At 47.8% G+C, this 14,072-nt stretch overlaps 1 protein-coding gene across 24 annotated transcripts in view; it reads right to left on the minus strand.

The window, feature by feature from the left end:
- NCOR1 (nuclear receptor corepressor 1) overlaps positions 1–14,072 on the minus strand; it is a 143,207-nt gene that overhangs the window by 5,366 nt on the left and 123,769 nt on the right. For 20 of the 24 annotated variants that reach the window (XM_089900272.1, XM_089900270.1, XM_089900280.1 and 17 more), the window contains 9 exons: positions 13,642–13,791; positions 13,192–13,299; positions 10,822–10,987; positions 10,038–10,528; positions 7,477–7,605; positions 6,958–7,115; positions 6,568–6,791; positions 4,008–4,154; positions 2,259–2,401 (listed from right to left, as the gene is read on the minus strand). In XM_089900272.1, coding sequence (XP_089756398.1) covers positions 2,259–2,401; positions 4,008–4,154; positions 6,568–6,791; positions 6,958–7,115; positions 7,477–7,605; positions 10,038–10,528; positions 10,822–10,987; positions 13,192–13,299; positions 13,642–13,791 — 1,716 coding nt within the window. The remainder of the gene's footprint in view (positions 1–2,258; positions 2,402–4,007; positions 4,155–6,567; positions 6,792–6,957; positions 7,116–7,476; positions 7,606–10,037; positions 10,529–10,821; positions 10,988–13,191; positions 13,300–13,641; positions 13,792–14,072) is intronic. The other 4 variants (XM_022560914.3, XM_089900285.1, XM_089900279.1 and 1 more) reach the window with 3 other exon arrangements.

The following is a 14,072-nucleotide window of genomic DNA, read 5'->3' on the forward strand; positions in this document are numbered from 1 at the left end:
AAGACGTTCAAGAAGCAATGAGGGCAGCAAAGAGCTTAGGAGAAAAAGCTGAACTCGAGGTACAAGTTTGGGAGTTTTCAGCACGTAGTGCAAACCGCCAGAGTGGATGAAACGCCTCCAAGAATACGGTGCAAGAGGAGAGACTGGAAAACCAGCACCCAGGAGCCAGGCACAGCAGGACGTAGCTTCTAGGGACACATAAGTAGAGAAAAGGACAGGAGAAAGCAGTCCCTGAAAGCCAAGAGGAGAAAGTATTTCCGGAAGAGGGAAGTGGGTCACTAACGTCAACGGCAGAGAGATCAGATAAAGTAAGTTTTAAAGCATGAAGTTTTTTGCACAGTAAAGGCACTGATGTCCTCGGTGGGAGCCCTGAGGTGAATTGAAGCTGTCTTGCTTGCCCAGGGCTTGGATTTCTCAGTTCTACTTCCTGGTGAGAACCCAATGTGCCTGGGGTCCCACGAGCCCACTGGTTCCTTAGTACAACCCCTTAATTGTCCCTTTCCACAATCAGAAATCCGAAGCTAAAGCAAATTTTGTTAGTACTTGCCTTACGACATTAATAAAATTTACCTTCTGTTAAAGCTAGATACTTGTTTCGTTATACATTTTCACAGAGTAGAGACCATCTGTCATTCTAAAAGCACCCAACAGAGCACCCTGCTCGATAAATGATTATTGAATTAATGAATGACCAGGCTACTGCCTAAGGACAACGGAAAACATTAGAAGAGAGAAGAAAACTATAAAGTAGGCTTCTTCAATTCATACATAGCATTTTCCTATCAAGAATTTCTTCCTGAAGAAGAAAGAAAGAATATCTGTAAGCCTGAGGGCAACTCTGGTTAGCCTTCTAAAGTATTTCTTTTGGACAATTTGTTGCCATTTAAAAAGTGAATCTAGTAATCAAGAGCTAGGAATAACTACACAAACAACAAGTGACACTGCTCCTCTTTTTTTCTCTGGGACATTTGGCCTTTATTAATCACGAAGTGTCACAGATCCAAACACACGTCCACCTGGCAGTTTATAGCAGGTAGCCCAGAAGTAAAGCAGATTGTAGGAGGCCTGGATTCTACAGGGCATCCCACACAGCTTCTGCATCACTGGATACACGTGAGGAAAGGACCACGAGCAAGCCTGGGTGATGGCATGAGTGCTGAAAACGGCGGGCACGTGCATATCCACCCTAAGGAAAGGCTTGGATGCCCCAGAGCTCTATCCCAGTGGACATTTGCCAGCGGCCTGGGTGAGGATGCCGAGTGCAGGACTACTGGAAGCATGGGCTCTGGCGCTGGAATTCCTGAGTCTGAACCACAGCCCAAGTCACTAGTTATGTAACTTGCAACAGCTAGGAAACCCGAGTCTCAGCTTCCTCATCCACAAAGCGGAGATGATTCCGGCACGTGGTGCGCAGGGTTTGTTGTGAAGAGCACAGGAGTCTGCACAGCCCCGCCTAGGACGGAGCCTGGAGCACTGCAGTGCTGCACGTGGAGCTGCGGCGGCTGCTCCTGATGCCGGCACCGTCCTAGGTGGCGGGTCTAGCAGATTCACACGCCTCCCACAAAGACACCGGCAGGGCAGAAAAGGAGCCAGCACAGAGGGCCTCGTCCCATGCTTGGCGGGAGGGACACAGGAGGACAGCAAGGGGAGGCTCAAGGGCAGCTCACCTCGGGAGGCCTGGTATCTGTACCGACATTAAGCGCACTGGAACTTAACAGCACACAGGTTGTCAGAAAGACCCCCTTCAAATGATGAATGTGGTGTGGGTCCTGCACAGTACTCAGAACCTACTGAAAGGCTGAGCCGAATAAAGTGTTTTTCGTGAAGAACACCTGGGCCAGCAGGAGTGCTCGGAACCAGGCCCCCTGGTGGACAGCCACTGGAACTGGGGTGCGTGTAAAGAAAAGACTGGAAGGGCACGACTTGTCCGCAGACAGCTGAGACGGCCCGCACGGAGGAAGCGCAGACCAGGGCAGAAAACACTGGAGGGCTAATCCCACCCCACATGAGAAACAAACGTCCCAGACCCGGCACTTGTTCCAAGAGAACATGGAGGGCTGCGGAAAGAGGCAAGTGCTTGCTCCCTAACAGGAAACCCTCTCGTGCCCACAGACATTTGGGAAGCAGCTTCAGGATCTGCTGTGCTTGGACAGATGCCTGTAAGAGCCTTCGAACTCAAGGATTACACGAGAGGCAACACTGGAGATACCATTATTAATGCGTATTTTATTGGGGTTCATGAAAGAAATCCCACTTACCCATATCAGAGTCACCTCCACCAGAGGAGTTCAACTTACGAAAGATCTCCTGCTTCTTTGATTTAACCATGGGTGAGGTGTTTTCCAGCTTGGTGAAGAATGAAGGCAAGTAGCTTATACTCCCTGGTGATCGGGAATCATTCCTGTCAGGGACAGTTACGTGTGTTACCATCATGCACTCCTACCCCGCCCATGCTAGTACCATTCCCAGAGTCCCTCCCCATCTGTTTGTGCTGACAGCCTAAGGACAGTGTGTGACCAAAAGCCAGCGAGGACATCACATCAGAGGACACAAAGATGACATCAGAAAATGAGGACTGGAATAGAGAGAATCGAGAACCAAGATTCTTAACAAAGAGTGAATGGACGTTAATGGGAACACTCGTCACGATTCTGTCTGTTCAACAGCACAGGCACTGATATATTTAGGGTTACAATGTAAGCTGGGAACTATTTTACTAGCAGAATTACTTTGAAGCACAATAAAATTGTAACTACTAGCACACCTGCCTATAAAATAGCAAGCACTCACACCTAAGCAACAATTAGACTTGAACAGAATAGCTACAATGTAGAAAAAATTACCTATTTATTAGAATCTTTTCAAGCCTGTGACCAGTTGAGCTGAGTTTAGCATAAAGACTTCCTTTCATATTTCATTGGCAGCTTCCTATACTAACACATTTAGAAAAACAAGTTTCCTCTACCAGTGCAGGACTACCAGGATCTAACTAGTGCCAGAGACGGTAACAGAGAACATATGGAAAGGTGCTGATAATTTAATCTGGTCCATCACTCAAACATGAGAACACCTACTGTATCCAAGGAAGACAAAGAAGAATGACTAAGACGTGGTCTCCGTCCTCAGAAAACTCACAAGCTTAGGGGAGACATGTAAACGTATAATTAAATTTAACATCATTCCCTTTCCAAAAATGGATTTCGTCCTCATTTCCTTGAAAGGTACCAGCCCCTATTTCGTGGCCTATTAATATATACAAGTAAGTAAATGACTATGACACACTGTTAAGAAATGCACTAACGGTTTGGAGTGAAGCAGACCTTGGTCTAAAGCTGGACTCCCTCTCACTTTATTTGATCACCAGCAAATCAGAGCATCAGGGGAGGGTGTTCCACACCAAGAAAGCAGCACGAGTTCAGGTGAGGGAACTCGGGGCTCAAGGAGGGAAGCGTGAGGGTGGAGCGGCAGCAAGTGGGGTGAGGAGCGTGAGCCTGGCCACAGAGAGATTCCATGCCACGCTCGTGACCAAGCAAGTGCTGGAGTCCACTTGAGTTCTAGACAGATCTCTGGTGCAAGTGGACCAGGCAGGGGCCAAGTCAAAGGCGTCTAAAAAACCAAATGGGAATAAGAATCCAATAATTCCTAGGGTTGGGTTAGGGTCAGAAACTGCGAAGAGAACACAGGGCAAGCAGCCCAGCCCAGGGGCTCACTGTGACCCCCTTCCACTCACAGCCCAGACGCCGGGTGCCCGGCAAGCACTCAAGTGGGGTTCAGCAACCACACAGAAAGATTTTAAAAATAAGATCTAGGACGACTTGACTTCGAGAAGAATAATGAACAATTATGTTCTATGACCTATTTAAATATTACAATTTTTTCATTAAAATCCACTGGCATTAGGTCACTAGGAAAACAGAAACAAAACGATCCGCCCGACACATGACCCGGAAGAGGAAAAACGCACTGACTTCAGGAAAACGAAAGGCATGCAGCGCGCACACAGGCACCTCTGCTCTGCGGGCTCGGATCCGCGCTGGGCCAGGAGCAGCACGCTGTCCTGTTTCTCGTGCACGACCGGAACCTGGGGTGGGGAGATGGGCTCGTAGGGCTCGCTAGAGACGTGACTCCTCTCTGGGGACTTTCCAGGCCTGATACTGGAACATACAAAACATTAGACAGTCTTCCCAGGGCTCACCTGCGGCTTACCCTGAACAGGAACTGGTTACCTTGTTACTTCAGTCATTTCAAGGACCAAAAGTTGGCAATACGTATAAGGAAAAAGTGGCCTCGTATACTCACTCTGTACCCAGTTATTTTGAAAAAGTCTGTTACTGTTGCTTCGTCCAGGCACACGGAGTCGCATGACAGACGGTGCCGGGGACGGGCCGCAGCCCGGGCTCTGTGGGGAGGTCACTGCCCAGCACCGGACCCCTCGTGCCCCTGGCCAGCTACTCCGCTGAGCCCTCCAGGGTCTTGTTGCTGATTTCGAGCCAGGACCTACCAGGTTGCTTCCCCATTAAGTTAAAAGACAAAGGACTTGGGCGCCACACTGCCACCTGCAACTTAACATTCTTCCTCTGGACGTCATGTTGTGAGGATGGTGTGAGATAAACACTGTTTGGGCCCAAAAAAGTTTTTGGTTTAGTAACTGTACATATTAAAAGCCATCTGTGACCTTTAATATCTGCTTTTATTACTATTATAGATAAGTATAATTATATATGTATTATTTGTCATTTCTTTCCCCAATCTCATCCCATCCAATTCTTAGAGGTGGCCATTTTTGACCATTTTTCTTTTAGTTCTTCGGTGGGCACCTCTAAATCATCTAAATAATCAATCTTATACCTTTCTTGATGTATCAGAACTTGAAACAGTACCTTATCAGTTTCCTTCCATGAAAGATGAAGAGCTTGACTACCTTCTCTATGTTGTTGCCCATTTTATTTTAATCTGTAGTTTGTCTATTTTAACTATACATGTAGCATACTCAGCCATTTTTATGTGATTTACAGCATTTACATTCTGTTCTAAACTCTAGAAAAACTCCTCTGTGTTTTGCTCATTGACTGAAAAATCAGTTAATGGTGTTTTACAACACTATGGATTTTGTAAACATTTTAAACTGTAAAACCAATGAAAGAAATGTAACGTTCCTCATTCAAATGTACAGGTGTAGGGCTTCCCTGGTGGCGCAGTGGTTGGGAGTCCGCCTGCTGATGCAGGGGACACGGGTTCGTGCCCCGGCCCGAGAAGATCCCACATGCCGCAGAGCAGCTGGGCCCGTGAGCCATGGCCGCTGAGCCTGCGCGTCCGGAGCCTGTGCTCCGCAGCAGGAGAGGCCACAGCAGTGAGAGGCCCGCGTTCCGCAAAAAAATAAAATAAAAAATAAAAAAAAAATGTACAGGTGTAGTGATGCAGAAATTACAAGTGAAAAAGTCAAAAGGATTTTTTCAAAAATGCCATTAACTGCTCAAAATCTATGTAGTACTTCGTATCAAGAATGTACCATGAATGACTCTGCTATAGCTTTCTGTTCTTCTTTGATAACAAGTTCTCTTCTTTGTTTTTTTGGTCTTTGTTAAAAGAGAATGGGTTTTCATCTTATCCTTAAGATCATCCCGCTTCTTGAAATGATTATGTCATTTGAGATTTGTTTCAAAACAACACGGTCTGAGGGTAGGGCAAGTGGGGATGAAATGAAACAAACTGGTCCTGTGCTGACGATCTTGAAGGTGGGCGATGATGCACGGTAGCATCTTACTCTGTCCTCTCTACTTCTGTGTGTTCAAAAAGTCCCACAATAAAGTTGGGTTTTTTTCCCAAATGAGCACATTCAGCTTCTTAAATAAGTTATTCTTCCTCCCTATGTTCTCTGCTAACTTGGGGGGTCGGAAGGCAGACTGGAGAACCACCTCTGCTGCAAACTGAATTGTGGCTTCCGCTGCTCTGGGTCATCTACCCCGCTGTGTGTCTTCCAGATCTCTGCAGAATCTCTGACCTGACACCCCAGTCTTGTTCTCAGTATTTTTATGAACTTCATGAACGTTCATGCTGCTCTATATCAACTCACATGCCCCAACAGTTAGTCTACTACCTTGAATGAACAGCCCTGCGTCCATTTTTTAAACTTCCAAATGCAGAGCACTGGGGGAGAAGACATGCTCTGTACCAAGCGGCCCTGCATATAAACGTGTTTCCTCTCGTGGTGCCTCTCTTGGCCTCACTTTCATTGTTTAATGTCAGCTTCCTAAACATCTGAACACTCTTAGGATTCTGAAGAACCAGGCCAAGTGTCCCAACATTACCACCAAACCACACATTCTTCCTGTCTTTGCAAACCCACAGAGTAGAGCAATCAACTTGTGAATACATAACAAAAAGGTATAGGACCAAACTGCCCAGTAGACATTCCAAGAATAATATACAGAGGAAAAACCCTCATTTACACTTTCCAGGGAATGAAGGTAAAATAACTTTAGGTATAAGAAATGAATCTCCTAACTTGGAGATACAAACTGTTTTACTGTTGGGAAATTTACATATGGCTTAAAATAAAGACCATACCTTCCCCTGGATTTGTCCACAAGATTTTCTGGAGAGACCCTTGAACCTGGTCTTTGATGGTGAAGAGACTGAGACTGGGATTCTGGGCTATAACGGTTTGATGTTTTAGTCCTCACGGGTGTAGACACCAAAGCAGACGGTGAATTTTGGAATGTAGAAGTGGGAGGCTGCTGGGGAGGCTGTGACGGAACTTGATTTCTAGCAAAATCTTGCGTGATAATTTGCTGTGCGTGAGAGAAGAAGGAATTAGTTAGAGCCATTGAGTACTTTCAAGAAACTGTAGCGTAAAAAATCTAGACAACTTTATTGTGATTCTACGTGAAATGTGCCTCCTACATGATCTTTCTTTAAAAAAAAAAAGAAAACTAGTAAGAAGAGTGAGAAACTTACACAGATGTGATCAGCAAGTGTGATGAGTCGGTGTGTCCTGGGCACCTGCCCCACCCCCTCGGCCTGTGACGATGGGGGCGGCGGCGGCTGCGGGGAGGGCGACTCCGGCTGCGGCCGATAGTGGTGCAGCGGTCCTTCGTACTGCCTGCAGGCTTCGTCTAACGGGGACAGACAGATGTCTTACTCCAGGGATGCCCGCCTTTCACTCATGAGCAAAGATTAAACATAACGCAGAGAAACACATGGAAGGGAATTCGTATCTTAATTTTGAAGAAAAAATATTTATTCACTGAGAGAAATCAGAAGACTAGCAACCAAAACTAATATCAACTGTTATCATTAAAATATACACAAAAAAGTCATCAATAATGGCTTAAAAACTGTTTTCCATTAGAGCAGTTTTAAAAGTTTTACATGTTTCTAGACTCATACAAGATTACTCTCAAACAAAACGAGCTACTTCTTAACGTGCTCTGGACAGGCAAGGAGAAGGAAGTGTGAAAACACGCAAAGACCCACTTTCTGCCTGGCTCGCCTTCACGACCTCCGGCTGGTAGGCCTGCAGCCTCTCGGGGGGCGGCGCGGGGGAGCTGGCAGGGCTTATCACCTCAATGGCATCGCCAGGTGTTTCATACCGGTGAGAAGATACTTGAAGAAAAGAAAAGAATCTATTTTAAAACTAATCCTAAAAAAAGACTCGGAAGTCCAAGCTCTTCAAACCTATTTGCAAATTTTCGGTTTTTACTCTGAGAAATGTTCAATGGCACCTCAGGTCAATGGAAAACAAAAAAAAAACACAACAAGGTCAATGCATGGTGTCAAAGGTCAGTAGGCGCTTCCTTGGACTCCTAATCCTGGCAGGGTACGGAGTTTCCTGAAAGTCTGTGGGCTCTAAGACCTTTAGGTGAGGCAGAACAGAAACAGAGCTTGACGTTCTCCTGGGGGCTGGAAGAGAAAATCACCAGGAAACTCATCAGAAGGGATTAAACCAATGAGAGAGTAGATGTCAACAGTCCACTGTTTCCAGTCGTTTCCATTCTGTGGGACAGTCAGCTCTTCTTTACCAGGACGACTTTAAAGCTGTAGATTAAGTAACATCACATAATGATTTTCCCAAGTCACTGAGTACTGCTGACAAAAATTTCTCCCACTTTTTAGCACCACGTTACACTGTGAAGATAAACAAATGGTAGGGAATGTCTGCAGGGAAGCAAAGTCACTCCGCTGGGTTAGGAGAAAGGGAGGATGCACATGCCAGGGAAGGGCCCTTCTACAATGCGGTTCCCAAGGAAACCGGGGGTCTACGCAGTAGGGGTCCAGGTACTTTTCTCAGTCCTGCCATGGCCTGAGAGCCGAGAACGGGGGCGTCGGGGGGCTGTGACCTCCTGCTCAGGAACCTTCTGACTCGCGAGCGCTGTGTGCACCTTTGGGTGCACTGAAGCACCTGAGGAAACGGTCAGAGGCCCAAAGGGTGTATGACCCTGGCCAGAGCAGCAAGCGTGGTCAGGCGGTGATGGGTCCTGAACACAGGCAGAAGGTGGGAATGAACTCTGCTACTAGACCACCACCCACTCCTCCAACCTCATCTCAACAGCCCTCTCCTGCCCCCCACCAGGCTACGGAAGCTAGAGTAACCTGGGTCTAGTATGCTCAGGACAGAAACCTGTTAACCGGGGTGGAAATTATCTTTGGAGAACTAAAATAAGTCACTATATTCAAAGTAATTGATCCTACTTTGCAGTGGGTATTCATCACTGTTCGTGTGCCAGCACCCTTCTAATCTGCTCCCCACATCCAGTGCACGGCCACGGGAGGCCTGGCGCTACTCTGGAGCACACTGTTCTTGATGCCTGAGGAGGGGGTGGGGAGGCTCTGGAGAGGAAAAACCGGAAGGCACGCTGGTAACTGTGAAGAGCCTGTGGGCTTCACGCAAGGAACTGACTCAGTGATGAAAAGATAAACACTCAGAAAAGCAGCCAGACTCTCTGCTCTCAGACGTTCTGTGACGCGAACTGAAAAGAAGTGTTGTCGGGTGATTAGCGAGCATTCGACAGGCCCCAGGTTGGGTCACCAGATGTGTGCTGGTGACTTCCCTCCAAAAGGCCTAGTCATAGAACTAGGGATCTTCCAAATTTTCTGCATGGATAATACCTATTGGGCTGATTTTCACAGTCCAGGCTAAAGGATGTCTTTCATTTACACAACAGGCTACCAAGCTGCCCCCCACCCCCACTTGTCTCCAAAAACCTCAGCAATGGGGTTATTTACCCAAATAGGTTACGACTAGGCGTGGAACTAACTAAACTAAACAGAACAATGCGTTGCATGCCGGTGCACAGGGCCCACAGGTCATTGTCTCCGACTCTACTCAGTTCATTACTGGAAATGAGAGGTTACTACGTATGGTTAAATTACTTCAGTATTAATGGATACTCGTTTAAATACTGGCCTGTTCCTTCAGGAATTCTATACAGAATTTAGGCTGTAGTTAAAAATAAATTTAAAGTAACTTTTCTAGCATTTTACTGTAGATTTGTGAATTCTTACACTTAACAGGGTAGATATCAAAGTGACTAACCAGACTTGGTCAAAATCCAACTTGCGAGAAATGCCAATTACCAATAATAATAATTACCAACAAAGTGGTCCCGCTTTTTAAAAAATCTGTATCTTAGAAAAAGAACACTAGAGGCTTTGGGGTATCGGCCTAAATACTGAATCACATCCTAGGAAACGTTTCTTGAGGAGTGAGGCCTCGGTAGCGCTGCGCTTGATGACGCATCCATCACCTTCCAGAGCCTGAAGATGTTAGTGAACTCCGCCTCTATCTCCCTTCCAACCTTATCTCCACAAAGGGCATGGCTTCTCATGGAAAACACCTTGACAGGTACACTTAAGACACTCTGATATTTAAAGAGTCATAACAGAAGAGACACTTTGCACCCCTAACCCACAAAACCTTTCCATTACATTTACTGCCAAGATTAGAATTTCTTTACACCGTATGGTTCTGCTTTCCCTAAAGAATCAAGTAATTCCGTACTCGGTACCACAGTGCGAGGTCGGGTTGAGATACATACAGCTACCGGAAGAGTCTGAACTCTGGGAGCCACGTTCCCTTGCATCCTTGTCCGAGGCAATTTGCCGGGTGATGATCACGTCTATGAAGTTAGCTGCGGTAATGGTAGTCTTCCCTCGGGTCCTTAGCTCTTCCTCATATCTGGATTTTGGAGGAGGCCCTTTCTCTTTCCCAGCCTCAGAGTAAACTACTGCAGAATGAGGCTGGGGCTTGCCACTCGGCAGGGCTGAAGAAGTGTACAGACACTGACCGGGTCTCTTCTCCGCCTCCAGGCTTTTCTGCTCTAGCTGCTGCTCACTAACTGCTGCTGACCTGCTCCTCAAATTTTCTTCTAACCTGGCAGCTTCATGCTTACTCTCTTTTGTTTTGGACACGTCCATCTGGGGAGCAGACGCTGCGGCGTCCACAAGAGCAGCCAGGGCGTCCGCAGCAGTATTGTAACGGGAGGCCGGCAGGCCCTGGCTGATGGAAGGGCCCCCAGCAGGCAGCGGCCTGAAAATAAAACCAAACCAGAAGTCTGTGAAGGGGAGACTCTCCCGGGGGCAGGGGGTGGGGGAGGAAGGGACGGAGGGGTGGGGGGGGCGGGGAGGAAGGGAGGGAGGGGTGTGTGTGTGTGTGTGTGGTGGGGCAGGGCGGGCGGGGGGAGGGGGGGGACGGACGGACTGCAACAAACAGAGTGCGCAGCAGGAGGAAACATCACCCTCCTTAGACTACTGCAGTCACAGATTTAAAGGCGTGTGTGCAGAAGACAGGGATTTCTGATCCAAGTGTACACAGAGACCTACATGATCCGTAGCTGTGCGCTCGGGTCCAAAGGTGTGATCACGCTGGTTCCGTTGGTTCCCTGGAAAACGCTGGGTCTCTGCTGCAGCAGGGTCTCCTGAGCTCTGACTGAAGGAGACGGGGAGCGAACATAGCCGTGGCTGCTGGGCCGGCCGGGCTGTTCTGAGCCTGCAGGGCAGAGGGACAAAGAAACAAGCCATAAGGAAGAGGCAGGACGGCATCACTGGGGAATCGCTGCCTTCCTAATATTCCTAAATAGGAGAAAGGAAAAGAAGGGAAGAAACTTGCTACTCTGCTTTCTGGCCTTTCTAGAAATAAATTCTGTAAGAGTTTTCCAATAAAGATGCAATAAAACCACACTGGTAACTTGAAACAAAATCATCAGCTACCATTTACTGTCATTTCCATTTTGGTGACAAGTTTCTATCTTGAATCCAAAGAGAAATAAAAATAACACCAATAATGAAGCACTAATACAACTCAGATAAGTTCGTTTCTCAGATTTTTCCTCAAACTCTGGCGTGTTTCTCATTTCCAAAATCAAGTTTGCAACAACTATCTAAGTATCATAATGCAAATAATGCACATCCGCTGCAGCAGGGCCTGAGACTGCCCGCCCACCCGCAGCTCTGCAGCTCCCTCCGCTTGGCTGAGGCTCTTCCACAGCAAAGCTCCTTCACTCACAGGGTCTCAGGTTCCCCCTCTTCACCCTCCCCCCCCCACCTCCTGGGGTTCTCGGCCTCACCCTGACTTTCCCACTTGAGCCAGCAGCTCTAGCAAACACCCCTGTCTTCACTTCAGAGCAGGTGCCTAGCACAGCCTTCTGAGCAATTTTCTCCCTTCTGACCTCACACCGGTACTAAGTGCCCTGCAGGGCACATTCCTAGAAGTGGGGTTACTATTTCCGTTTTTACATCTCTGAAGAAGCTATCCCTATTTACACTGCCATTGACAATGTGTAAGAATCAGTGTTTCTTCACACACCTCAACACAGGATATTTATCGACCTTTCAAATGTCTGATGGAGAAAAATGGTACTTTACTGACTTAAATATGCATGTTATTCATCAGTGGGATCACAAGCATTTTTAAGATACGGTTCCTAAAAAAATTATATATGAGTTCTACTTGGCTTTCTTTAATTAAATCAATTCCCGTGGTTTCTATACAATCAACATATAATCAATATTATGGTGCTACCTCATGATTCATTAAAGCATCTCCTATGGTCACACACTTAGTGATTCTCTGAATTATATACAGACAACAGGTTACATCTAAACGTACCTGGCTTTGCAACCATTGACTTGTTGGAGGTAAAGCCCCAGGAATGGTATGAGGAAGTCGGAGGTGACCGCTGGCCTCGGCCCCCTCCTCAGTCCAGGGGGTCTGTTGGCTGTGGCCACGGGAATGTGACACCCTCTGGTTCCGCACCAACCTCTCAGGCGGGTCTCTGGCCCTCTCTGCCCCCACCTCTAGCAGCCCTCCCAGAAACATCTCGGGACAGACCTGCTCCTCCGTGCATACCTGCCCCCCGATATCTTGTTCAAGCCAGACTCTCCACTGTCAGTCACCATCTCCGTGCCGTCTGTTCTCCTTAGTACTGCTCTGAGTATCTGACCACATGGACATGACCAATGGTTTGAGTTCACAGAATATAAAATGACAACTACGCCACGGATAAGAACACATCTTCCAAAGACACGTCAGATTAGCTACGGCCAAAACAATCACTATCACTTTGCTTTCAACTAATCCAGCTCTATCTGAAGTGCAGACCAATCTTTTTTCCCACCTCTTCCTCAACCCCCATTATCCCGTTATTGTGAGGTCCTTTTGATTCACCTTAACAATATTCATCCAAGCACCTCCTTTCTGGCCATTCCCAGTGTCAACCTATCTCAGGAGACACAGGGACGACACACATGGTCTCACTGTCCTCCTGGCACCAGCCCACACCCGCCTCCTGGGTTCTAACCCATCTCAAGCTGCTCCCGTGCAAATGCCCCTCTGATCACGCCACCTGCCTCCTGCACTGGACCGTAATTCACACCGTCACACAGCCTGCTAACCATGCTGTCCACTCTTCCTTCACCGCCAGCTCCACAAGACACCCATCTTCACTGGTCTCCTGTGAGCCTTCGCCCGGGCGACTTTGGGCTTCAGTGAGCCCTGTGCCCAGTCTCTGCAGACCCAACTGCTGAAGCCAAATGCCCACGACACCGTCATCGTGGAAACTCCACTCCCTCTGCGCCACTCCAGCCCGCACAGCACCTCCACTTAAGCGCCACCACCGCCTTCTGCCTGGTAACTCTCGGTTGCGAGGTCGCCCCGGCACCCGCTGCCACACGAGCACGAGGCCTCCCACCCACCTGGCCGCAGGCAGAGGTCCGAGGGGGCTGCGGTGAGGCGCTCCCGCTCCTTCTCCCGCTCCCGCTCTCTTTCAGCGTTTGCCGCAGCCGCGAGGTGTGTTGAGTGTCCTGGAAAACACACAAACCTGCAACTTGAGGACAAAACGTCAACGTACAGGTGCGTCAGACAAGTTTTACACTCTCAAGTGACTGAAAGATTTTCAGGAAGTTCCAAAGCTGAGCTGTAGGAAGTGTGTTTTATTAAGAGTCTCGAGTGACTTCGGAGCGTAACACAAGCTCCCAAGATCCCTCCCGAGTATCTAGGGACAGACGGCGCAGAGGAACGATAACTAATATTAAATGGAAAACTGCAGACCAAATGCAGGAAAAGGAACCCAAACACCTCCAAGGGCTCTGCTGCCAGCACATGAGCACGTTGCTCACACCAGCAAGGGGTGAGCGCAGACCCACCTGGAGACATGGACGCAGAGTTGTACGGCCGCGGAGGGAAGGTGACCTGTGTTCCAGGAATGTAAGTGATTCTGTCCATGGGGGGAGTGCTTGTTCCCCCTGGATGAGGCACTAAAATTGCTGGGGGCATATTGGTCAGGTCAATGATTCCTATTCAAAAGAAATACAACAAAATTATGTTTTATTTGTTATTCTAAAGATACAGAACTATACCTGGCTTTTTAATTTTGTTTATCTCTAAAACCCAATGACAATTTGCAAACAGTAAGACCATCTCCATCTAGAGAAGGGTATGAAGTACTGCACCCCACACCAGCACCCAAGGACGTGGAGAGAGGAAAGAGGGAGGGAGACTGGTGAGACCATGGCTTCAAAGCCCGCGCACACTGGTCTGGTTTCAATATACCAGTGTTGCCAAAACAGCCCATCCC

The sequence above is a fragment of the Delphinapterus leucas genome, chromosome 19, assembly GCF_059928025.1.
Source record: "Delphinapterus leucas isolate spDelLeu-1000000601 "Yukka" chromosome 19, BTC_Dleu_Yukka2, whole genome shotgun sequence".
NCBI lineage: Eukaryota > Metazoa > Chordata > Mammalia > Artiodactyla > Monodontidae > Delphinapterus > Delphinapterus leucas.